General features: G+C 51.4%; 1 protein-coding gene across 1 annotated transcript in view; it reads left to right on the top strand.

The window, feature by feature from the left end:
* Nucleotides 1–20,128, top strand: part of CUNH1orf94 (chromosome unknown C1orf94 homolog) — a 39,890-nt gene extending 19,762 nt beyond the window's left edge. Inside the window, exons 2-7 of the mRNA XM_035020194.1 lie at nt 953–1,638; nt 4,560–4,820; nt 5,855–6,030; nt 10,344–10,421; nt 13,969–14,165; nt 20,053–20,128. Of these exons, the coding sequence (XP_034876085.1) occupies nt 953–1,638; nt 4,560–4,820; nt 5,855–6,030; nt 10,344–10,421; nt 13,969–14,165; nt 20,053–20,128 (1,474 nt within the window). The remainder of the gene's footprint in view (nt 1–952; nt 1,639–4,559; nt 4,821–5,854; nt 6,031–10,343; nt 10,422–13,968; nt 14,166–20,052) is intronic.
* Nucleotides 20,129–23,332: the final 3,204 nt, after the last annotated feature.

The following is a 23,332-nucleotide window of genomic DNA, read 5'->3' as shown; positions in this document are numbered from 1 at the left end:
GCCAGGGAGGAAGGTGCCCCCTTGCCAAGGACGCCAGGCCGGCAGGAATATCATCCTCTCCCATACCTGGAAAGAGCCAGCAAGCAGCAGCCTAGAGTCTGTGGTCCCAGTCGGCCCCATCGGGCTGGTGTTGACCATCAGGCATCCAGATGGGGCCCAGGATTGGAGGTGCAGGTAGAGGCCAGTGTGTGGGTACAGGGAGATGCTTGAGAATCAGGGCAGTCCCCAAGGAGCTGCTCCTGCTCCCAGGAAGTGGGGTTCAGTCCAGAGGCCATGATCTGGTCAGAGGGCCGTGCCAACCAGGGGGGAAACACAGGTATCCACCCACGGGGCCACAATGTGGACTCCAGGATCCAGCCAGGCTATCACACCTTGGATCACCCTTACCAACTGTGCCAGGCCCTGTCCAAAGTGCTTTGCACATGTCTGTTATTCTTGTTGACCAGATGAGGAGACAAGGCACAGAGATGCTGAGCAACCTGCCCAGGGTCACAGTGGGGAAGTGAGGGAGCCAGGGCATGAGTCCAGCTCTCTAGTCCCAGGGCTCAGCCCCAGCACTCTGGCCTGCATGCTCAGAGGTGTTGACTCACTCCCGGCCCCAGTGTGGCTGGTCTTTCATTGCGTTAGGTCCTGGGCACAACAAAACAGGGAGGGATGGACTGAAATTGAGGCTCAGCTCATTCAGCAAGATGGAATATCTGGAGAGGACCCCGATTCCCAATTCCCAGACCTGTGCTCTTGGTGCTAGTCCTGCTGGCCTGGCACAGAAACATCTTGGGAATCCACTGTTTGTCCATTTTATCTCCTGAGAAAGCAGTAGGTTTCCCCTACCTGGAAATGTGTTCTCTCCGTCCCCTCTCCCTGGGGCCTGGGGCCTGCCACAGAGCCCCCAACCTCCCCCGCCCCCCCAAGTGAGCTGGCACTAAAGCCCCTCTTTCTGACCTGTTTGCAGAGCTCTGGAGCTCAGCCGTGACAAAGATGAGATCTCCCTGTTGGTGGAGCAGGAGTTCTTGAGCCTGACCAAAGAGCACCTCATCTTAGTCACAGAGAGCTCGGGGGAGCTGGAGGCACCTGGCATTTCCCCCGAGGGGCCCAGACAGCCGGCTCCCTGCTTCCTCGCCCCTCCTCCGGTGGCAAACAGCAGTGAGTACCCCGGAACCACCATCATGGCCGCCGACACACTTCTGGAGCCGAAGGTGGCCGTGTCCGTGATCAGCAGCCGGCAGGACTGCGACTCTGTCATGTCTACAGTCACGGGCATTCTGCGTGCTGCCAAGGTCAAGAGTGTCAAGGGGACAGAGGATGGGGGCCACATCCTGGGTGCCTCCACCTCGGAAATCAACAGGCTCCTGGCCCAGTTCCCACTGAAGTCCACAGAGGCAACCAAGGTTCCTGACAACAAGATGGTGCTGGAGGAGACGAGGGTCATCAAGGACTTCCTGCAGAACAGCATGTTCAGCGGCCTGGGACCCAGGGAACCCACAGGGCTGGGCCCCTTCCTCCTGCTGCCGCCCCCGCCTCCCGCACCCCCTGACAAGCTCCCTGAGCTCCCTGCTCAGAAGAGGCAGCTCCCGGTGTTTGCCAAGATCTGCTGCAAGCCCGAGGCTGACTCCGCCATGGAGGGGCACCTCTTAATGGGTAAGTGGTTGGGAGCAGGGCTAGTGAGTGGGCCTGCAGGGAGGAACCTACCAGAAAGCCAATCAGGGCTGCAGCAGGGGCATGCAGCATCTTTAGCAGAGTAGGACAAGGTGGTCTCTCTGATGTGTGCAGTCCCCAAGTGCAGGCTGTTTTCAGCACTTACAGGCCCCCTCTGCTGGATGCCCATGTATGGGGACACGGCTTATGTAAGTAAACACAGTGGCCTGGATCCCAATGCACTTTGAGAAGAGATATAGGCACATGTGGTAACTGGCTCATGTTTTGAATCCAGGTATCCAGAGCACATTGAAGGAAGCATTTACCCCAGCTGAAACTGCAGCATGGGGGCTTTAAGCTGGATAGGAGGAGAGAAATATGATTAGCAGCTGGGGTCATCTGACTTCCGATGGAGGAATTGGTTCTGACCACGACGACTGGTCCTCCCTCCGGGTCCTGGGGGTGAACGTGCAAACTCTCCATGTGCCGTTCAGACTGTTGGCCTGGACTTGTGCCCTGGGACTCCTGAGCCTTAGAACAGTGCATTTCCACCTGCTAACTGAGGAGTCCTTACCCTTTCCCAAAAGCCCAGCCACCTCCCAAGTTCCCCTCACCCCACCTCCAGGTTCTGCATGTTGTGCCTGTTCTGATCCAGCCACTCAGACTGGACGGTTCCAAGGCAGAGGCATTTGCCTACAGTCAGCAGTCTTTAGGAAAGTTGATCATACGTCAACCAAAAGAAAAATCACCCCCAGGCTGTGAGCATGGATGGATAACTGAGATGCTGTGTTGGGAGGGCACAAATCCATCTCCTTAATAAAAGAGGTGCATGTTCTGTGTTCTGGAACATTGTGGGAAGGCCGAGGAATCAGAGCTGGGGACAGCAACCTGGACTCTGGGTCCTGGGAAGGCCTCTGGGACCCAGTGCACTTTTTGGGAGCTGTGTCTGTGAGGGCTGAGCCCTGCCCGGAGGGTGGGACTTTCCTGCCACCGCCTTCTCCAGGAAGGACGCCTGGAGAGCTCTCTGAGGGATGGGGCTGCAGGCTTGGAGGTGGTCCTGTCCCACCCACCCTCCCCACTGTGTGTGTTTGTCTCTGTGTATCGATGTGTGGGCAAAGGTGTGCGAAAGGAAATTTTATAGGTCTGGGTGTGTTCGTTAGAGAAAATGTGGGTGTGGGTGCATCTGAGTCTGTCTGTGTGTATGGGTCTGTGTGTATCCATCTTGTGTGCATCGTCGTGCACATGTTAAGTGAGGCAGAGGAACGACAGGCAAGAACGTGTGTGTGTGTGTCTGTCTGTGTACACAGACGTTGGAAGAGGGAGCTTTGAAGTTGAGTGAGTGGCAGGCGTGTTCAAGGCAACGGGAGGTATGTGAGAGACTGCAGGTGTGTTGGGTCTCTGGGGAAAGGGCTATTATTAGTGGGTACTGTTATTTCAGCACACTGGCTGGGGGCTAAACTTGGCAACCAGAGAAACTCTTGGAAGAGACTCTAGGGACATGTTTTGCTAAAAATGTCATTTTCTTCTAAATTGGCTCAGGCTAGAGCACTCTTTCCTTCACTGGGATGGTGCTAGGAAGGTAGGCCCAGTCTTGTCCAGACTCAGCCACAAGACCACAGGGCTGCAGTGGGGGCACATGCTGGAGGGATCAGATCCATTCCCAACAGGTGACACTAGGCACAGGTCCTCTGGTCCAGCCGCTATGGGAACGATCTGAGGTGCTTGCTGTGCATTCCGCACGATTTCCCAGCCAAACTCCGTGGAGACCTGCAAAGCCTCCAGGCTGGGAAAGGAGTGAAGAGCGTGGCTGCAACCAGACATTGCCTTAAAAACAAACAAACCCACATATATACAATTTCGCCCATAGTTAATTGTGTTTGAAGAACGAGTCCCTTTGCTCAAAGGGAAATCTAGGTGAAAAATCACTGCTGTAGAGGGTATTGGGATGGTCCAGACAGCGTCCTCACACCAGGGGACCACTCCGTCTGTTTGCAGAGAGACCCGGGCCTGGCCCCCACCACACGCACTGGGGGGACATGCACTCACCTGTCTCTCTGATGCCCGCATCTGCTGTGCCATCTCCCCGTACTCCTGGGTGGAAGGCCTCCCGGAAGGCCCACTTCCTTCTGGAAACCCTCTGACCCTCTCCGATAGAAGCCGTCTCAGCCACCCTCTTCTCCCACTGTGTCCCTCTGTCACCTCACGGTCCCCATCTGCCTTGCCCTGGAGCTATTTCTGGGTCTGTCTCTCTCTCCCTCCTTGTTGTGAGCTCCTGCAGGGCTGAGTCTGGCTCTGACTCATCAGTGTCCTCAGTACTCAGGTCAGGGCCTGGTGCTGACAAACGGGCTGGATCACCCATGAGCAACAAAGCCGGAGTAGGGTCCACGGTGAGGGGCCGGACCTCAGCTAGGCCACGTGTTCTATAGGAACACGAGCCTCCCCCGTGGAGCCGGGGAGGCGGGGCTGAAAGCAGCTCTGTATCCCAAGATTGGCGCTGTGGATGGATAGAGGGAAGGGAGAAACAAAAAGAGGGAGAGAGGAAAGAAAAAAGGTAGAAAGGAAAGAAAGCAGGGAAAAGGGGAGGGAGGAAAGAAAGGGAGAGAAGAAAAGAAAGGTAATTGGAAGGGAAGAAGTCTGGATGGAAGGAAGGGAGGATGGATGGATGGATGGATGGATGGATGGATGGATGGATGGATGGACGGACCCATGTACGCATGCATGAGAGGGGAGGGCTGCAATGGGCAGTGGTCCGTGAAGGTGTCAGGGAGAAGACTAGGACTGGCTTGGCTGGGAGGGAGACCCCAGAGTGGTTTGAGCCCCAGGTGTGTGCTAGGGAGGACCTGTTTCTTTGTCCACAGACAGTGCTCCTTGCATCCAGCACGTGGCTTCCCAAAACCATTGACTCAGTTTCCCTCCTGCTGTAGAATGGAACTCTGGTGCCAAGGAGCTGACCAAGGGTCGAGAGAGCCTCTTTCTCAGTCAGTGGCCCCAGAGCCGGAAGGACACGTGTGGTGAGGAAGGGTGCAGTGACCCAGTGGGCTCCATGTCCATGGCCCTACCAGCCAAGAAGCCTGCGTGGCCAGCCGAGAAGAACCTGCTCTATGAGTTTCTTGGGGCCGCCAAAAACCCAAGCGCTCAGCTAAAGCTTCGCAGCAAAGTGGAGGTGGACGGGCTGGAGCTGAAACGTAAGCTGACCCTGCCCGGGGGGAGTCTGTAGAGGAAGGGATTCCAGAAACTCTCAATAGGCCTATGATGGCTCTGCCACCAAATGGCTGCCTCGTCCATGGGCAAGTCACTGGCTTTCTCTGGGCGTCAGTTTTTAAACTCATAAAACGGGAGAAATGACTCTCTCCCACGTCCCTTATCAGGAGTACAACTGCTAGAGAAATATGGGTGAATTGCAGTGGTCAGTTTGAATCCAGCCCCAAGCCAGCATACATCGTATCCGCTCAAGTTGCTCAAGCCAAAGAAAAATCCATGCTTCAGATTATTTCTACACTGAGATTATTCATGTCCCTGCTTTCTGTCCCTACAATTGTTTCAGCCAAACCTCCTTTGTCCAAAAAGATGCCCCTAAGGGGAAGTTGAGGTCCCATCTCTGACTCTGGAAACACAGGACATTTACCAGAGGAAGAGAGTCTGGGATTCATATCCTAGAACAACCCAACCAGATCTCATTCATTCAGACTAATTTGGGGTCATAGCATGTCAATTATATAATGTTGAAGATTTTTTTAAAAATGTTGCCAGTATAAATAAAACAACCTGAGTAGGGTCCTCAGTGTCGCCAAGTATATGTCCTCAGGGGGCTGCCTTAATAATTTGGTAAGAATGAACTCCAACGGCATAGCAATTGTTGGTATAGAACTGGATTCTTGTAAAGCACTGAAAAGCATTTGGTTTTCTACATAGCTGAGCTATAGCCCTAGCATCCTGGTTTATTGTTTTCTCATGCTAAACCACCTCCTTCACTAGTGCATGATGGAGAAAGAACTCTAAGCCAGACCATGCCGGGATGCACACCTCTTCCAAATTGGCCAGGTGTGCTAACGATGTTTTCCTATAGTTGGAAAGTCACCCCCACTTTGAAGAGCCCTCTTGGAGCTTAAAGGACCTGACATCCGAGAACATGAATCCCGGGGTAGTCATGGTGCTGAGGGTGTGCTGGCCTCTTCCTTCCTCAATCACTGAGACGCTCTACCTCTCCTGTGACTCACAGTTAACCCACCTGTGACGGCGGCCGACAAGAGCCACCTCAAGTACACAGGGAATGTTTTCACCCCACGCTTTGCTACAGCCTTGACCTCAGCCACCCTGAACCAGCCGCTCTGGCTCAACCTGAACTATCCGCCTCCGCCCGTGTTCGCAAATCACTCCACCTTCGCTCAGTACCAGGTGAGTGAGTGGGTCCCGGGCCTGGCTCCCCAGGTTCCAGCCACGGAGGAGTGGTGGTTTGCAGGGAGCCTGATTCACAAAGAGGCCTTAGACTTGTTATTTTCTTCACCGTGGCCACATCAGACCAACTACTTGGTACACACACACACACACACACACTCTTAAATTTTCCATTGTCCAAAATCCAGCTCACTCTGTGCTGTGTATGTGCTTTGCTAGTGTTGGCTGGTGAAGTGCTTGGGCTCCCAGCAGAGGAGGAGGGCACAGTCCTTGTTTCCCACCCACCTGCTATGACTTCCTTTAGAGTTGGATGACATGTGTCCTAGAGTACCTGGGACAGTCCCGGTTTTGGTCTCTTGTCCCAACATTACTAAAAGCACCCCCTTTTCACTCTCAAGTGTCCTGGTGTGGATGCCAAACTATATGGCCACCTTATTTAAACGACATCTGAATAGTCTCAGCTTGTTCCAGCTCAGGTGGCCTGGCGCACATTCCAGATCTTGGGCTCTTAACCTAAAGGGAATTAGTGACCAGACACGAAGGGATGGTGCAGCACGAGGAGCAGGGCTGGAAATTTTACTCACGGAACTTATTTATGCAGGAAAATGTAGTTCCTTTAGTTTGTCTATTTAAGTCAATCTCCCTTAAGAGCTGCCGCCCACTGGGCAGAAGGAGGGAAAAAAAAAAATCAAATCAGTGTCCACTCTGGTTTAAACCTTAGTGTAATTCAACAATTTCAACAGTCCCTGTAGGTAGTGCTCAGTTTCTCCAGGAAAGGTGCTCAGCATCTGAGATTGCTTAGTCTTCTGGCTAAGCATCATAGGCCTATTGAGAGTTTCTGGAATCCCCTGCCCCAGCTCCTCTCCAGAATGGCACGTAGGTATATGGGCAAGACACACCAACTTGTACACCCAGGTCTTTGGGGGCCTGCTGCCCCCGGCTGGCCCAGCAAAGCATGGAGAAGGCACACGGAGAAGACAATACACCTGCAAATCATCTTGTCCGGTCTCTGTGCATTTCTTCCTTTACAGCAGAGCGGCAAACCTTAGGGCTTAGGTGTCCCCTGCGCAGAAGGTGGATCTTCTCTACACCACACAGAGCCTCTCTGAGCTGGACCACCAGACTTAGCCCCAGAAGCTTAAACAGAAGCTCACAGAGTTTAGCAAAGTCTCTGTCTTTCTCTCTGATGTTTTATTTTCAAGGCTTTTTGTTTGTTTTTTTTTGCTAAAGAGGACAAGGGCCCACCCCCTCCCCCTGCAGGATGGAGAGCCTTGGGCTGGGGCTGTCAGGAAGCATGAGGGAGGGGGAGGCCAGCATGCATCAGCCCCGTATCTGTCTCGTCCTTACCCAGGTCTTGAGCGAAGTGCCCTGCTCTCGCCCTTATCCATTCACCAACCTCTTCTCTAGTACTCCTCACCCTGGCGTTTTTGTGTTTGCTCCTTCATTATTCAGTCCTTTATTCACCTACTCACCGACGTGTTCATTTTTATTTATGTGTTTACTCGTTCATTTAAGTAATTTAAAAACCTTTGCTCCACCCTAACCACAGGCCGAGTGTCGGCCAGGCGAGGGCATTCAAAGATGACTGAGATGCTCAGAGTCCAGCACACGTCAGGCACAGATCGGAGACCTGCACTTTGTGCACCCCACCTCTGAAAGGGAAGCAGCCGCATAATTTTATGCAGTGTAAACCGATTCACTCTAAGTGCACTTGGAGCTCAGTGTATAAAGTGGGTGCTTACTGGCTTGCGTTATAAAGAGCGGAAAGATAATAGCTCCTTGCTATGTCAGCTGCTTCTGGCTTGACTTTTTGGAGGGAGTGAAATTCGACCATATTATCTGAGCACGAAGGTCCTTTGTTTTCAGAGATGCTGGTGTTTGCTGCACACGGCTGCCTCTAAGGCTTCCTGGCCTCTGCTGGAGAAACTGACCCTCCCAGGGAGCGATGGAGAACAGGGCAATTCACCTTCTCGAAACTTCTCATGATTTCATAATGCCATCCAGCTTTGAGACGGCTCATCAAGGGGCCTGACGTAATAAAAAGAATGCAGGTTTTGGAATTGGCAGACTTGCGTTTAAAGAAATCTGCTGCTTAAAGCTGTGTGGCTCTGGACAAGCTAAAGTTAGCTAAAGGCTCTGAGCCCTCCTTCCCTCACTCGTGAAATGGGCTCATAATAATTAGCAGCAGCGGCGCAGCCTGTACTTGACTCGGTTGTAAGGTTAATTGAGTCTATGGGTGAGAAAGGGATTTGAAAAGTCTTAAGTACGATATAGATGTTGGTTTTTATTATTATTCAGCCCTGATCTTCCTAGGAAACAGGGTCAGGGAGCTGCACAGACCTTGAGGAGACAGAGAGGAGAAACAGGGAATGGTCTATCCTAGTCTTTCCTTGCGTGGCGTTAGGAATAAAGATGAGGTCCCAAATCCAATTTACTCAGAGCTCCACTGTGGAGCCATGCAGAGCCATGGAAAACTAAGTCTGCAGCACCCAGGAGATCTGGAGGCTCCTGGGCTGCTTGGCATAAAGGAACTCTGTTCCCAGTTTAGGAGGGAAGGTAGAAAGGGGCCGTGACCTCAAGCAAAGAAGAATGAATGTTTATTTACCCTTGTTTGTGATTTTACAGAATTGCAGAATTGCAATTTGAACAACTAGGAATGTCCTCAAAGTTGGCGAGTGTACTATTCATACTGATGCATGTGGTCCTGTCTCCTGAAAATCCGTCCAGGATGGAGCAGGGACAGGCGGCTGTTTGTCTTCCACAGGCCCCAGGGGCAGCCCAGCCCAGGCGTGGGAGGACGGTGGCCTGGGGGAGCTGGCCGTGCACCGCAGAGCCCAGGCTGATGGGGAGGGAGACGGGCACGCAGAACCTGGCCTCGGAGCTCGCCATGCGCTGGGCCAGCCAGGGGGGCCCCGTCTGTCTGACTGCTCTGTTCAGGTTCAGGCCATGGCGGGGGGCGCAGAGACCAGGCCATGGTCATGGTGGTGAGTGGGGTTGCCCCAGGGCTGCAGGGCTTGGAGAAAAGGGGAGCAGGTGCTCCGGTTGCAAGTGAAGGGGCTGGTGGAAGTGGGAGCGGCCTGACCGCAGTCTCTGTCAGTCGCCTGGGAGCAGAGAGCCAGGGGAGGTTCTAGAGGATGCATACACTTGGGGACATGGTAGGTGGGGCCCCATATCACGGATTCTGCAGCCTTTGATGAGGAGCCCATGGGCGCTGAGGAAGTCATCAAGGGCACAGTGTCAGCCATCAACACTTTGATCACTGGCACAGGCTGAGTCCAGAATGGGGGCACCATCTCGGGGTTTGGAATCTTCTGGAAAGACATACTGGTCTGAGGGGTGCTCTGAGCTGTGTCTTAGGAGATAATTCTGAATTGGCAGGTAGAGGCAGTCTGAGCCCGGAGGGGCTATGATCTGACCCCAGCCCCAGAAGCTGGTTGTGTGTGTGTGCGTGTGTGTGTACACATGGGCGCCCAAGGCCGCCCCAGACAGAGTTCTGAATAAAGGTTCTGCTTCCCATTTGGCTGAAGTGCCTGATCACCTCTTCAAGGTGGGGGAGCAGTGAGACGCTGCAAATAGCTAACGTTCGCAGAACCCTTACTACGTGCTGGGCTCTGTTCTAAGCCCTTTAGACGCACTAACTCATTTATCTTCCTGCCAGTCCTCATCATAAGGTGCAGACACAGGTGTATGTGTGGGCACATAGACACACGGCAGCAGAGACCCAAACGAATTCCCCGAAACACACAGCTGAGGACACAAATGGAAGCACACGTGTTGATGTGCTTAAATAAACATGGATGCAAACCAACACACGCGCACACACACAGGCACATCGATACCTCAGGTCTTGGGCACGAATGGAGTTTGGGGAAAGGCACTTAAGAAAAGGGTATAGATAGCAACAAAGATAATTTGGCTACCTTCACCGACCTTCACGTTTCAACACACATAATTTTATAGACAAGGGAAAAGAGGCTCAGAGAAGTGAAGCGACTTTCCCAAGGTCACACAGCCACCAAGGGGGCAGACCTGGGATTCAAGAGGCAATCAGGTCCCCCAAGGTTTTACCTGAAATGCTCCCTGGAAAGGCTATGAATCCTGCTCAGCAGGGGCTTCCTGTGCAGCGTGAGTTGCGCTTGCTCGACCTGGTGGCTGCCCAGGCAACGGGTGGGTCTGGCCAGCAGCGTGGTGGGCCGGCCTCGGGCAGGCTGGCAATCCAGGCGTTGTGAGCGGGAAGCTGGGCGGAGCAGCTGCTGCTCTCTGGCAGGGAGCCCTTTGCCCCGCCGTGCTGAGCCTGTCCCTTCTCCCCGCAGGGCCTGTACCCACAGCGCACAGCCAGGATGCCCTACCAGCAGCCCGTGCCCCCCCAGCTGGGCTGTTACTCCCGCCAGGTGAGCAGACAACCTCCTCCCCTCGGTCCCAGCTCCACGAAGGCCTTCAGGTCAGAAGGACATCGGCTTCCTCGTCCTGGTCCAGCAGGTCACTGGCCAGACTTTCTGGCCCGCCCTTGGCCCCAGAGAACAGACACGAAGGCCAATATGCACATGGAAAGAAACCCGTGTCCCCAGGTGCTAAATGCTGGCACCTCCATGGCCCTCGCTGCGTCGCAGCCCCTCTCTAAGGGCTTTACCTGCATGAACTTCACGGCCACCCTGTGGAATAGGTTAGAGATGAAGAAACTGAGGCACAGAGAGATTCAATAACGTGCGAAAGTTAGCTTTTGCTGTGGCAACAGACAGCCTCAATATCTTAGAGATTTTCAACAATACTGAGTTTTCCTTCACAAGTCTATGGGGGTTGGTGGAGCTGGTCTGGGATTGGGTTCAAGCCTGCTTCATGTGTCTCCCTTTGGGGACCATGTTGACGATGCAGTAGCTTTTGCTCCTGCCGCGGTGGATGACGGGAGTGCGGGAAGGGTGAGCAGAAACGCCAACTGCTTCTGAGAACCTCAGCTTGGAGTCAGCACATGGCAGTGTGCATCTGTCTCCCACTGGCCAAGGAAAATCACGTGGTTTTGCCTGGCATCGGTGGGGCTGGGGAGTCATCTCCTTCCGTGTCAGTTTGTCAGTTAAAATGTAAGACATCCAGTTAGACTTCAGGTAGGTGGTGAATAAAGTCTTGGTATAAGGAAGTCCCAAATATTGCATGGGCCCTAGTTATATTAAAAAACGATTTGCTGTTTACCTGAAGTTCAAACCTAACTGGAGGTCTTTTTGTTTGTTCGTGTGCCAGATCTGGCACCCCCCACTTCCATGGGTAGGCCAGGAGTGGGCATCTGCTTGAAGGCTACACGATGGCAGAATTGGGGTCTGACCTTGGGCAGCCTAGCTTCAGAGTCCATGCTGCCAATGACCATGGCTTACTGCCTCTTACACACAAAATAAAGCAGCAGAGGCAGATACGCACTCACAGAGACACAAGGGAAGATGTAGGTATATGCATGCCGCTAAGCTGCACACACATGTGTATCCAGAGATATTGAAAGTCTTGGGGCAGACGTGGAGGTGTGAGGGGAGAGACTGACACCGCACTGCGTCCCCAGGCTGGTCTTGCCCCGCTCACACACAGATGGACAGACCCCACACTCAGACTCACACTCCTTGGCCTCTTTTCTGCCCCGCCCCCCACCCCCAGGGAGCAAACTGTACCTCTGACCTGAAGTATGTTGGAATGTTCCAGAGGGTAGAGAAGAGCCCATAGATATAGGCTACTTTATTACATGGGCCAGAGCTGCTTTTCCAGCAGTAGGGGCTCTGCATCCTCAAGAAGAATAGAGATGAGAGAGAGTCTGGCTCATGGGATCTCCACCAGTCACCCCCACCCCACAAAGAGCAATACGTCCATCTAGCCCCAGAGGCAGCATGTTGAGACCACCTCATGTATGTGTGTGTATCTGAAAAAGTAATAGAACATGGTACAAAATAAAAAAATCTCAGAGGCGGTCGCTGTTGCTGGTTCCTGCAGTCTCTTTCCAGCGGCACCTATTTATACAAACATTTTATACATATGTGGCTTTCTGGGCACACTGATCTATCATTACTTTTGTCAGCAAAGTATATGCTGGAGGTGGTTCCCGAGCAGCATACACAGCTGTTTTATGGTGTTTATCATTTACACGTAGTTAGGGACACATCCCTAAAGAAGGCTTGCATGAGCTCCAGGACCTGCATCTCCTCTTTCCTGTCAGTCCCCTCCCAGGGCCGGGCCTCTGCCGGCCCCCTACCTCCAAGAAAACCAGGGGGATTTTCTCCTCTTTCTGCCTCTGTCCTGGAGGGAGGTGCCTTCCTGGGTTCTCTCTGTGAGCTGTTGGCTCTTTTGGACCTTTAGCTTGTCATCATGGGGTCTGGGGGCCCATGTCCAGCATCACCAGGTCCTTCCTTTCCCCTGGAGGAGACATGGGGAGGGTCCGGAGGAAGGGGCTCGGGCTTCTCGAGGGAACAGGTATAGAGGTGCCATAAAGGGGCACAGGCACCAAGCCTTGGGGGTTCCGACTGCAATTCAGACACTTGGAGCACTTACTGTGCAAGGTTAACTTCTCTGAACCTCATTTCCTCATCTCTAGAATGGGAAGAGTAGTGGTCCTACCTCACAAGCTGTTTGGAGTTTAAATGAGAGAATCCATAGGAAGAGCCTGGCCTGCCCTAAGCTCTCAATAAGCCCTAGCTTTTGTGATTTTTTTTTTTAATTAGATAAGGACACGCAGGGTGAGAGAGGGTTGTCAGTGTGCTGAATCCCTGCACGCCTCAGACCCCAGACTCTTGCTTTTAAAGAGGAAGCCCAGAAGTTTCCCCAGTTTTGACGGAAACTCCCATCAGCATCCAGGAGGATGGATGTCAGCTCCATGCAAGAGAGGGTTTTCTGACAGTTGGAGCTGTCAGTGGTAGAATACAGTGCCTGAAATGTAATGAGCTCCCCATCAGTTTGGGTATTCAAGAAGACACTTAGTGGCCTCTTTTTTCTTCTCTCCTCTTCCTCTCTCTTTCTTCCTTGCATTCATTCATTTGGCATATGTTTATTGAGCAGCTACTATGTGCCAGGCTCTGTCTTAGGGCTGAGAAGATATCAGTAGATAAGACAGACGGGATCCTTGGTCGGTCAAGGGCCAGATAGCGGGACCCCAGGTTCTTAGCGGGAGTCAGATCTGGGTAGTGTCCAAAACCCCAGTGAGTTCCTGATTTTCCCTGAGCTGAATCTCTTTGCCCTTTCCTGCCCTTTCTCCTAGATTCACACTGTACAGTATTGTAACCACTAGCAGCCCCGTGTGGCTTCTTACATTTAAATCAATTAAAATTAAGTCCAATGTACAATTCAGTTCCTCATTCACAGCAGTCACTGTTCAAGCGGTCGGCCAATAGCCACGGGGGGCTGGCAGCTGCCCCAGCGAGCGGTGCAGACACAGGACAGCCCCGTCACCGGGCCGGCATTTCCACTGAGCCGGGCTGTCTTGGACTTGGTGTCTGTTGAGATCCTGAGGTAGAAGCCAGGGATGTATAAATCTCAACAGCTTTTTTTTTTTTTTTTTTTTTTGAGGTAGTAAAAGACTTAAAAATGAACAAGGGCTTTTGGGATGGTTATTGACGGAGGAAGAAGTAGGGAGGCAGGGCCGGGAATGCAAATAAAAGTTATTTGCTATTTGTTATGCACCAGTTCCTTTGCTTTTATCAACTGACTCAGTCTCCATACAGTGAAGGGAGTGTTTGCCCATTCTACAGATGAGGAAACCGAGGCTCAGATAAACTAAGTATCTTGCCAGTCAGATACAGAAGCTGAGCCCTGGGCTTTTGCCAACCCAACACGGTGCCGTCTATACACCCACAGTAACTGAGGGGCACAGGGCCTGAGGGGGGTTGCTGGGGTTGGACTTAGAGCCAGGAACTGTAGGGTTTGGAAGCAGTGGGCTCTGCTGGACCCAGTCCCTCTCTTATCTCTGACCTGCAGGTGACGCCGTGCAATCCACAGCAGATGGGACAGCAGATTTTCCGCTCTTCCTACACGCCCCTGCTGAGCTACATCCCCTTCGTCCAGCCCAACTATCCGTACCCTCAGAGGACACCTCCAAAGCTGTCCACCAACCCCCGAGACCCTTCCCCCATGGCAGGAGATGCGTCACAGTACCTGGTCCCCCAGGCGTACGGGTGAGTCCTCAACCCACACAGGAAGTCCAGTCTGTATCCAGAAAGCTGCTGGGGAGGGGAGGGGGCATGCTGGGAGAGCCTCGCTGGCATGTTCTTGGTACATATGCTCCGTGGCTGAAGGGAGGGAGGGGCCCTGTGCCTGTCGGGGGGCTATGTGGGTCCTGGATGGACCTGGTATGGAGGTGAGGCTGGTCCAGGGTTTGCTGGGCCGCTGTTGTAGGCCCATGATGGGGCTGGGGCCCCACAGCCTGGATGCAGAAATGTAGCTGCCCAGTTGGCAGTGGGCGACAGGTACACTGTCTTTAGCAGGTGGCAGGTGGCGGAGCATGACGCATCTGCCTTTACCCGTTTGCTTGCTTTACAACAGGACACGGCCAGGTAATCTTCTTAGAGCTCTCTCCCCCCAGTTACTGCAGCCTGAGCTCCTTCCCAGGCTAATCTCGCCAACATCCCATTGACTTTGTAACAGGCCCCACGGAAGGGACTTCCGCGGCTTATCATGGCTGCTCACGCTTTTCCACCAAAGGGCCCCAAACAGCAGAGGACAGGGACTTCACAGCAAGCAGCCAACACAAACTCAACATTTTAGCTGAAAATTCCACACAAATTTTACATGCTGGTCCGCCATAAATTAATGTTCATTGTCTCGAAAGAACAACACACGGCCGCTCATTCCCACCCACCCAATCTTCAGCTCACATTCCTGCTCGGAGAGGCAGGCGGCGCCGCGTCCCTCCTGACGATCTGAGTCTCCACACACCCCGGGGGAACGTGTGCCCCAGCTGGAGAAACTCAGCTGATAAGATGAGGGACAAATTCCCCAGCCTGACATGGATTCCCTTCCTGTCCAGCCCCCCGCCACCGACCTTCAGTGTGACGTCACCTGGGTGTCCCCAAACTCTCATCCTTTCAGTCAGTGTTTCCCCTGAATGCCTTGTAAAAGGATTACATGTTAGAAAGAGGTTTCCAGAGTTGGATCTGTTCAGGAAAAGCTGTGAGAAACAAAGATAAACAGGTTTCTTAACTGTTGGAATTCTCAGATCATTTAATTTCTTAAGGTGCATAGAAAACGTTCACGGGGGTGGTCGATAGTGTTACTTGAACCTGAAATCCACAACCCCTTTTCTTTCCTTTTTTTCTCTTTTCCTTTCCTTCCTTCTCCCCTTCCTTCCTCCTTTCCTCCTTCCCCCTCTTTTCTTCCCTTTTCTTGTACAGCATATCAGGGTGCATTTCATCCAACCCACCCTGGAAAGCTGTGTTAAATCATGTGGTTAATATGAATGTAGCCTGCGGGGGACCCACAGATGACTAGGACACGGTTCCTCCCTTCAGAGGCTGAGAGTGGATGAGATGTGGGCGCAACCTCGTGCTGGCAGAAAGTGAGGACCGTCCAAGTGGCCCAAGGACAGAGGGAGCACCCCTGCTGGGTGGCCTGCAGGGTGGGGGAGGTTCCAGGGAGCACAGTTGGAGGAGGGTCCAGCCCTAGAGGGGAAGTGTGGGGCAGGCTTAAGGCCTGGGGAACAAAGGTGTATGCTTGAAGTTTTCGATTTATCCCTGAAAAAGGTGGAAAATAGGATTAGAAAGGGAGGTTGGGCTTGGATATTAAAGGCTCTGACTGGTAGGCCTGGGGCCCAGTGCAGATCTGTGCACACTGGAGTGCATGGATGGGCTGGAGGGGAGGAAGTAGGACGCGAGACAGGGTGCAGCCTGGAGGTGACTGTAGGGTCTGGAGTGGAGGGTCTCACCTCCCTTGGGGGTGAGACTATACAAGACAGCAGCGGAATCAAGACAGACGACCTGCACCCAGCAACCTCCCATTCCGTACCATGACGCTGGGCCCAAGGGAGGCCAGACTGCAGGAGCCAGAACTGGCCGTGCTGGGGAGGGGGTGTGGCTGCAAGGTCTCATCAGTCAGCGGGTGCGAGGCACCGACTGGGAGCCGAAGAGCCGAGGGTGCACGCCTGGTCTCTGGCTGTCTGCAGAGGGGCAGGGAGGGGAAAAGCGTGAGCAAGAGGCTGAGGAAGGAGCTGTCTGGGAAGTGGGAGAGAGCCTGGGCCCCGCCAGAGACACTGAGGGCACAGGAGGACAGTGACACGGGGGAGGAGTGGTCAGCAGGTGGCCTGGTGGCCTGAGAGTGAGGTCAGAAAAGTGAGGCAAGGGGGCGGGGTGCAGGCCCATGTCCCCCTAAAGGATGATTTGTTCTAGGCAGCGTTTCCTGGGGGGAAGGAACAAGGAAAAGAGTTTCCTTCTCTCATTCCAGGGGAAGAAATAAACAAGCAGCTCACATGTCAGGTGTGGGGGGTAAGGAGTGAGAGAATGAAGGGGTGTCTCTTGAGCCGAGATCTGAGTGAAATGAGAGAATAGACACGGGCGAGGAGCACTCTGGGCAGCGGCCCCCGAGGGGGGAATGTGGCTGGAGCTCAGTGAGTAGGAGAGGGAAGGAGTGGAATTGAAATCGGAGTCGAAGCAGGGCCGAACTAGATAGGGCCTGGTGGGCATGGTGAGGAGTGTTCCTTTAAGAGCAGTGGGAAGCTGTTAAAGCTCTTACACTGCTGAGGACATGTTCTAATTCTCTGTCTAAAGAAGGTGGCTTTGGCCAATGTATGGAGCCTGGACCACAGGGCTGATGCAGGGACGCAGGATAGGAGCCCTGACAGCTGTTGGAGCAAGAGGTGCTGGTGGGGGGCGCCTGGGGCGCGCAGTCAGCTGAGCATCCGACTCCTGATTTCAGCTCAGGTCTCAGGTCCTGATCTCAGGGTCTTGGGATTGAGCCCCTCATTGAGCCCTGCGTTGGGCTCCCTGTTTGGTGCAGAGCCTGCTTGTGCCTCTCCCTCCCCCTTTGCCCCTCCCCTTCTGCTCCTCCCCCCTGCTCTTTCTCTCTAAAACAAACAAATAAATAAATAAAAAGAGATGCTGGCGGTGTAGACTAGGGCAGAGACTGTGGGAAGGAGATAAGTGAAAAAATCTGGAGTATTTTCTTGATCGAATTGACAGGACTTGACGGCAGGATGTGGAGGGAGAGAAGTCAAGCATGATTCTCTGATTTTTTTTTTTTTTAAAGATTTTATTTATTTATTTGAGACGGAGAGAATGAGAGACAGAGAGCATGAGAGGGAGGAGGGTCAGAGGGAGAAGCAGACTCCCTGCCGAGCAGGGAGCCCGATGTGGGACTCGATCCCGGGACTCCAGGATCATGACCTGAGCTGAAGGCAGTCGCTTAACCGACTGAGCCACCCAGGCGCCCCTCTCTGATTTTTTATTTGAACAAGTGGCAATGCCAAAATACTAAGGTCAAGGGCGCCTGGGTGGCTCAGTTGGTTAGGCGGCTGCCTTTGGCTCAGGTCATGATCCTGGAGTCCAGGAATTGAGCCCCGCATCCATCGGGCTCCCTGCTCAGCGGGGAGTCTGCTTCTCCCTCCGCCCTTCCCCCCACTCATGCTCTCTCTCGCTCACTCTCTTGCTCGCTCTCTCAAATAAATAAAATCTTTAAAATTAAAAAAATTAAACAAAATACTAAGGTCAAGATGACTAGTGAAGGGTCTGTTGATGGAGTTTGGTTTTGGATATGCAAAGTTTGAGATGCCTGTTAAATATATGAGCGGGGTTGTTGATAGGCAGGTGGATACGTGAGTCTGGGACTCAGAGGAGAGGCTGGGGCTGGCGATATAAATTTGGGAGTCATTAGCATATAGATGATATTTAAAGGCATGGGATGGGATGAGATTGCCCAGGGAGTATGTGTGCATGAAGAAGAGATGAGGCCCAAGGTCTGAGCCCTGGGCCTCCTACATATAGGGAGCTTGGGGAGATGTGGAGGACCCAGCAGAGGATCTAAGAGGGAGTGTTAGTGGGGTGAGAGAAGAAATAGGTAAGTGTGGAGTACAGGAGGCCAGGGGAGGACGTGTTTCCTGGGGGAGAGGGAGAGATCACAGAACGACGTAGGCCCTGCTGGCTGGGACGCAGTGAGTATGGAGTAAGCAGTAGTGTCCAGGGTTCCCAGTGATTGTGGGCGAAGCAGGTCTAGAAGAGGCTGCACTGGGCAGGAATCATGCAAGGGCATTGGGGGAGGGTGTAGCCGGGGAGACAAGCAGGGTCAGGAGCAAAGAAGCAAACCAAGAGACTCAGCTATATGAAGAGGGAGAGGTAGGAGCCAAGCTCTCCCCTCCCTCTGCCAATCAATTATATACATTCATGGGGCAGGATAATCATGCAATTTATCTTCCAAACAATAACAAGCTTGAGACTTGAAAGGAGCACCAATAATAATCACATTGGAAATGCCAGTGTAGAAACTGTTGCAGGCAAACCGGGATAGTTCGCCATGCTCAAGCGAGTTCAAGTTTTTCCTCTTCCTCCAGGAAGCACTCCTTGATAACTCTAGTCCACGGAGTTGCCTCTCCTCCTGGCCTTCTAGTGGACATCCTGTCCAGACCCTGCCCTTGGCAGGTGAACCCATCAGAAGTTCCCAACCTGAATGGCCTAGATGCGTGGGGCGTGGCAATCAGATATGAGGTGTGTCCTGAGTCATTTGTTACCAGGAATTATTAAATGCTGAAGTATGTGTGCCGGTTTTCATTTTGTAAATCAGAGCAGAATCCAGGGTATCCCTGTAATAACATGACTTTTAATCAGTTCTTTTCCAGTACGAGTTTCGGAAGAGGGAAGAAGAGGTGGGATTACAGCCAGCATTCTTGTTTATAAGGCACCTCCCATGTGCCAGATCCTGGGCTGGGCTCTGGGCATAAAATGGCAAACAGTCCAGATAATGTCCCTTTATCTCCAGATAAAATCCTGGAATTTATATAATGAGAAAGGGAATCAAACCAACCCAAAGCCTAGCTTGCCCATGACACTTAGAGCGAGCGAGAGATACGACACCAGCTGAGGCATTACAAATTAATGCGGTGGTTTGTTCCCATCGCTTCTTCCCTCCCCCTCCCTTTTTGTGTTTCATTAATTCACGGGAGGGTGTGGTGAACGTGAATGTCTTCTGTAATATGCATCAGCCCAGCTGAAAAGGGACCGAGAATCCCTGGATTAGACTAAATCTAGCCATTTGCTCCGCTGCGATTTGTACTGAGCTCCGTTCCCATTCATTCAAAGCATCCTAGCAGATGGGTGAAGAAATTGCTATAGGATCCCAGAAGTGTGAGTAAATGATTCCATCTGGAGAGGTCAGGGAAGAGGTCACAGAGGAGGTGGCTTTTGAACTCTCTTTTGAAGGATGCATGGCAGTGGTGCCGGGGGGAAAAAGCAGAAGTGTGCGTATTTCTACGCTTGCAAGGTGAGGTTCAAATGCTCTCAGCCCTTCCTTCCCTGAGGATCTAAGCAAAGTTCCAGGCATGCAGTGATGTCTCAATGCTTATTCCTCGAAGTGGTGTTGAAAGGGGGAGCCTGACTTAGCTTGGTGCTGATAAGGGGAGAGGGAGCCCTGGGATTGTCTAGACTCTGGGATTTCACACTGGGACATGGGCCTGAGTTCCGTAATGTTGTGGAATTCCTGAAGGACACACCTGGTCCTCTCAGGCAGGTAGAATGGCTTTAGGCCCACAGGTAAGGTGCTCAGATCCAGAGAGGCTCCCTGCGGTGTGGTCCTGGAGAAGGAGAGGGCACTGGGCCCATAGAGGCAGCCTCCCTACAGGCTGCCAAGGGCTCCTTGTCCTAAGGAAGTGGCAGAAGAAGCTCTTTATTGTCCTCCAATTGTATCATTTTAGTATTTTATTTTTCCAGAGCTGAAGCTTTTTTATTATGCTAAAAAGCATGTAGCCTCCAAGCCTGTCATGATCTTTCTAGTCCTTGACAGCCACAAAATTAACACAGTACTTTTCCTAATACCTCTGCTAACATCAGGAGTTCCATCACAATGTCCATCTTCTTTCTCTTCCAGGTTTGGCTCGACGGCTGGCGGGCCCGTGATGAACAGCCCGTATTTTTCCTCCAGTGGGAATGGCATAAATTTTTAGATGATCTTTTCTCCTCCCTCCTCCTGCCTTAGCCCTTGGGTCAGGGCTGAGGGCTCTGGAACTCTGGATTCTGTAATAGCGTGGCCTGAGGTTTGGAAAGCCAAGGTTCCGACCAGGTCACAGGCAGAAAACAGCAAGACCAGACTCATCTATTGACCAACTCTCTCACACACACCACACACTGTTCACAGCACACGCACCTCCCTCATATCCATACTCATCTGCTCAATCACATATGCACCTGTATTTAGCTGATACATGAGTAATTTTTGTTTTTGTTTTTGTTGGTAAAATAGAAATAAGACACTTATTATAGAAAGTTTGTATTTTATGATAAAAGTGTGAGCTGCTTGAAATGGAGTGTGCCTGCTTATTTTTATCATGCTCTGTGTCATCTTCACTGCTTATTTCCCCCAATGACCAGACACAGCATTAACCCAGGACATGACAAGAGACCCCAGGCTGGAGTCCTCAAAGCGCTGCTGTCTAAATATGGGACCCCAGGCGTCATAAACGTAAGGACTTAACCTCTTCTCTTCTGTGACCCACTCACTTCTCAACATCCTAGTTCCTGCATCTCAGGAGCGGACGTAAAAGTAAAGCACCCTCCTCAGGGAGCTGTTTTATAGGGGAAAAAAAAAATCTCTCTTGGACACAAGATGGGAATATGTGACCTGGAAATCAATTCCAAAAACAATCCTAAATGTGGTGGACTATATCCAGAGATTGTATATCAATGCCAAGCTCCAGGCCAATCTCAAAACTGTATATGATGGCACTGCCCTTGGATCCATCTCAGGGACTTGAATAAGGCTGTTAAGAGCATCCTGACCACATGTGTGGAGGACACAAATCTGGGGAGAGGAGATGGCCTCAATCGGTAATAGCACACGTACTAAACTCTCTTACACCCATGGCAGGCATCAATAAGCAGCGGTTCCCCTGAGCCTGTACAAAGCCATAGAATCGTTCTCCCCATGGTGGTCCAGGCAGCCATCACTGATCAGGGATGGTCTGTGAAATGAAACCTGTGTGCCATCCTTTGACAGACTCTAACAAGGTGAAATTAAACAGCAAGTTAATGTAAGGACCTACTCTTGGGTCAAAAAAATGAGCTATGCAAATAAAAGACAGACCAACACTATCAGTTCTAAGTTGTTCTATTACCAATCCTATTAGCTATCTGAAAGCTCAACCCCACCCTGGCTGAGTCCAATCCTGATAGCAATGACAGGCTGGGGTCTGGAAATTACTGATGTCTCAGGATGGGCTTAGCCCTGTGCCCACAAGAGCATTTCTCCTGCCCTGACAGTGTGATAGACTCTGGGATTTCACAATGGGACATGGGCCTGAGTTCCGTAATTGGCCTCACTGGACTTTCCTTCTGGGAACCTGGAAATTAATTTCTCTTCTAAGTTCTCTTAGGACTTAGGCCCTCTCCCTTTCTTCATGGTCTGAGTCTGGGATTCTCCCCAAATTCTGCCACCAAAGCTGGACCCTATTTCTAGTATGTCTTATTTTTTTATTGATTTCCTTGGCCAACAGTCTAGATTCCCCATGGACTCTGAGAGACATTAGTCACCTAGGAGTTCTGACAAATTCAGGAGCTCTTTTCGTTCCTGAAGGGCTTCCTCCTGTGGTCTCTCCAGGTGTTAACCCCAGGCTGGACCATAGTTTACTACCCTCTCTTGATCTCAGGCTGTTTGGAGGCAGGAGAGAGTAAGAGAAAAAGCACTGATTTGCCCTTGGCCAGACCTGGTTCTAAGTCACTTTCCAAATGTTGACCTTGGGCAGAGAATTTAATTTCTCTAAACTTCAGCTTTATTAATGGCAATGTTGATAGTTGTGGGGATTAAAAGATAATGTAGACTTAATATAGATTTAATGTCTACTTAATGCAGACCTGTGGTTTTACAATGGTGGAGTGAAGATTTTTTTGTCCCTCTTCTCTTGAAATTGCTCCCCAAATAGGAAAGAGAGCAAGAAAACTTATACAAACTCCATTCTCAGTGAAACTAGGAGAAGCCAGCAATCCCATTCACTCTGTACAAAGTCAGAAATAGGATAGGGGAATGGTAAACGCCTCAGTGGAGCAGGGGGAGATCGTGCTGAGATGCCCGCTGAAGGAGACAAAAAGCAAACAATTTTCTCCTGCAGAGTCCTGAAGGTCTCAGGAGGTGCTGGGTGCTGGACATCATGGAAGGTGGGGCTGGAGAGGGATGAAAGTGAGGAGGTGATGTAGGAGGTAGCTTCTATCCCAGCCCCACAAAGCGAGGGGTCATGGACAGTTCTATAGAAGATGGGAGGCATTTTCTCTGGGAAACCTTGGAGACAATGCATAAGGATTGTGGAGCTGAGAGTCCAGATTGAAAATGGGGATTAAGTGAAATACAAATACACATCTAATGCCAACAGCTAGGTCTTAGCCAAGAGGTAGGAGTTTGGAGGGTCCTCTGGAGAAACTGAACTACCGCAAAGGCACTTGAAGGTACCAACAAAAATTATCCTATGATTACGCCCATCAAAAAGAGCTCCCAATCAACTTTTAAAGACCCGAGTCTTAATAGGAATGGACAGTCTTCAACAAGAAAGAAATGGATCAAAACAAAGGTAAAAAGAAACCAAAAAAAGAGAGACAGACCATAATATTCTCAGGGAGATAAGATAGTACATTTAAAAAAAAATAAGACAATATGCCATATAGTTATTTTTAAAAATCAGAACAAGAAAGTGCTCTTCAAATTAGAACAGTGATAGTTGATGTTTTTCAGTGAAGAGAGTTGGAAGCTAACATCAGAGAGATCTCATGGAAAAGAAAACTAAAAAAAGACACAGGGATGGATTATAGGAGATAAAACATGGGAAAATGAGAGGATCAGTCCAAGATACCAGATATCTGCCTAACAAGAGCTCTAGGCAGAATAGCAAAGATAGAGGGGAGGGTGGTACTAACAGAAAAACACAAGAAAATTTCCCGGATATATTGGTCCAGACTGGTGCTGAGCAAAATGAATTAAAAAGAACTGTCCCAAGGCATATCACTGTAAAATTTCAGAATATCAGGAATAAAGGCAGGATTCTAATAATTTCAGAAAAGCCCACTCACATACAAATGTGCAAGAATCAGAATGGCATCGGATTTCTCAACAGTAACATGGTGAATCTAGAAGATCCCAGGACAAAGCTGTCATCACTTTGATTGGA

The sequence above is a fragment of the Mirounga leonina genome, unplaced genomic scaffold, assembly GCF_011800145.1.
Source record: "Mirounga leonina isolate KUSES-001 unplaced genomic scaffold, KU_Mleo_1.0 Mir_173, whole genome shotgun sequence".
In the NCBI taxonomy this organism is placed as follows: Eukaryota; Metazoa; Chordata; class Mammalia; order Carnivora; family Phocidae; genus Mirounga; species Mirounga leonina.
The sequence above is the reverse complement of the archived record's forward strand: the minus strand, read 5'-3'. Positions and strand labels throughout refer to the sequence as shown.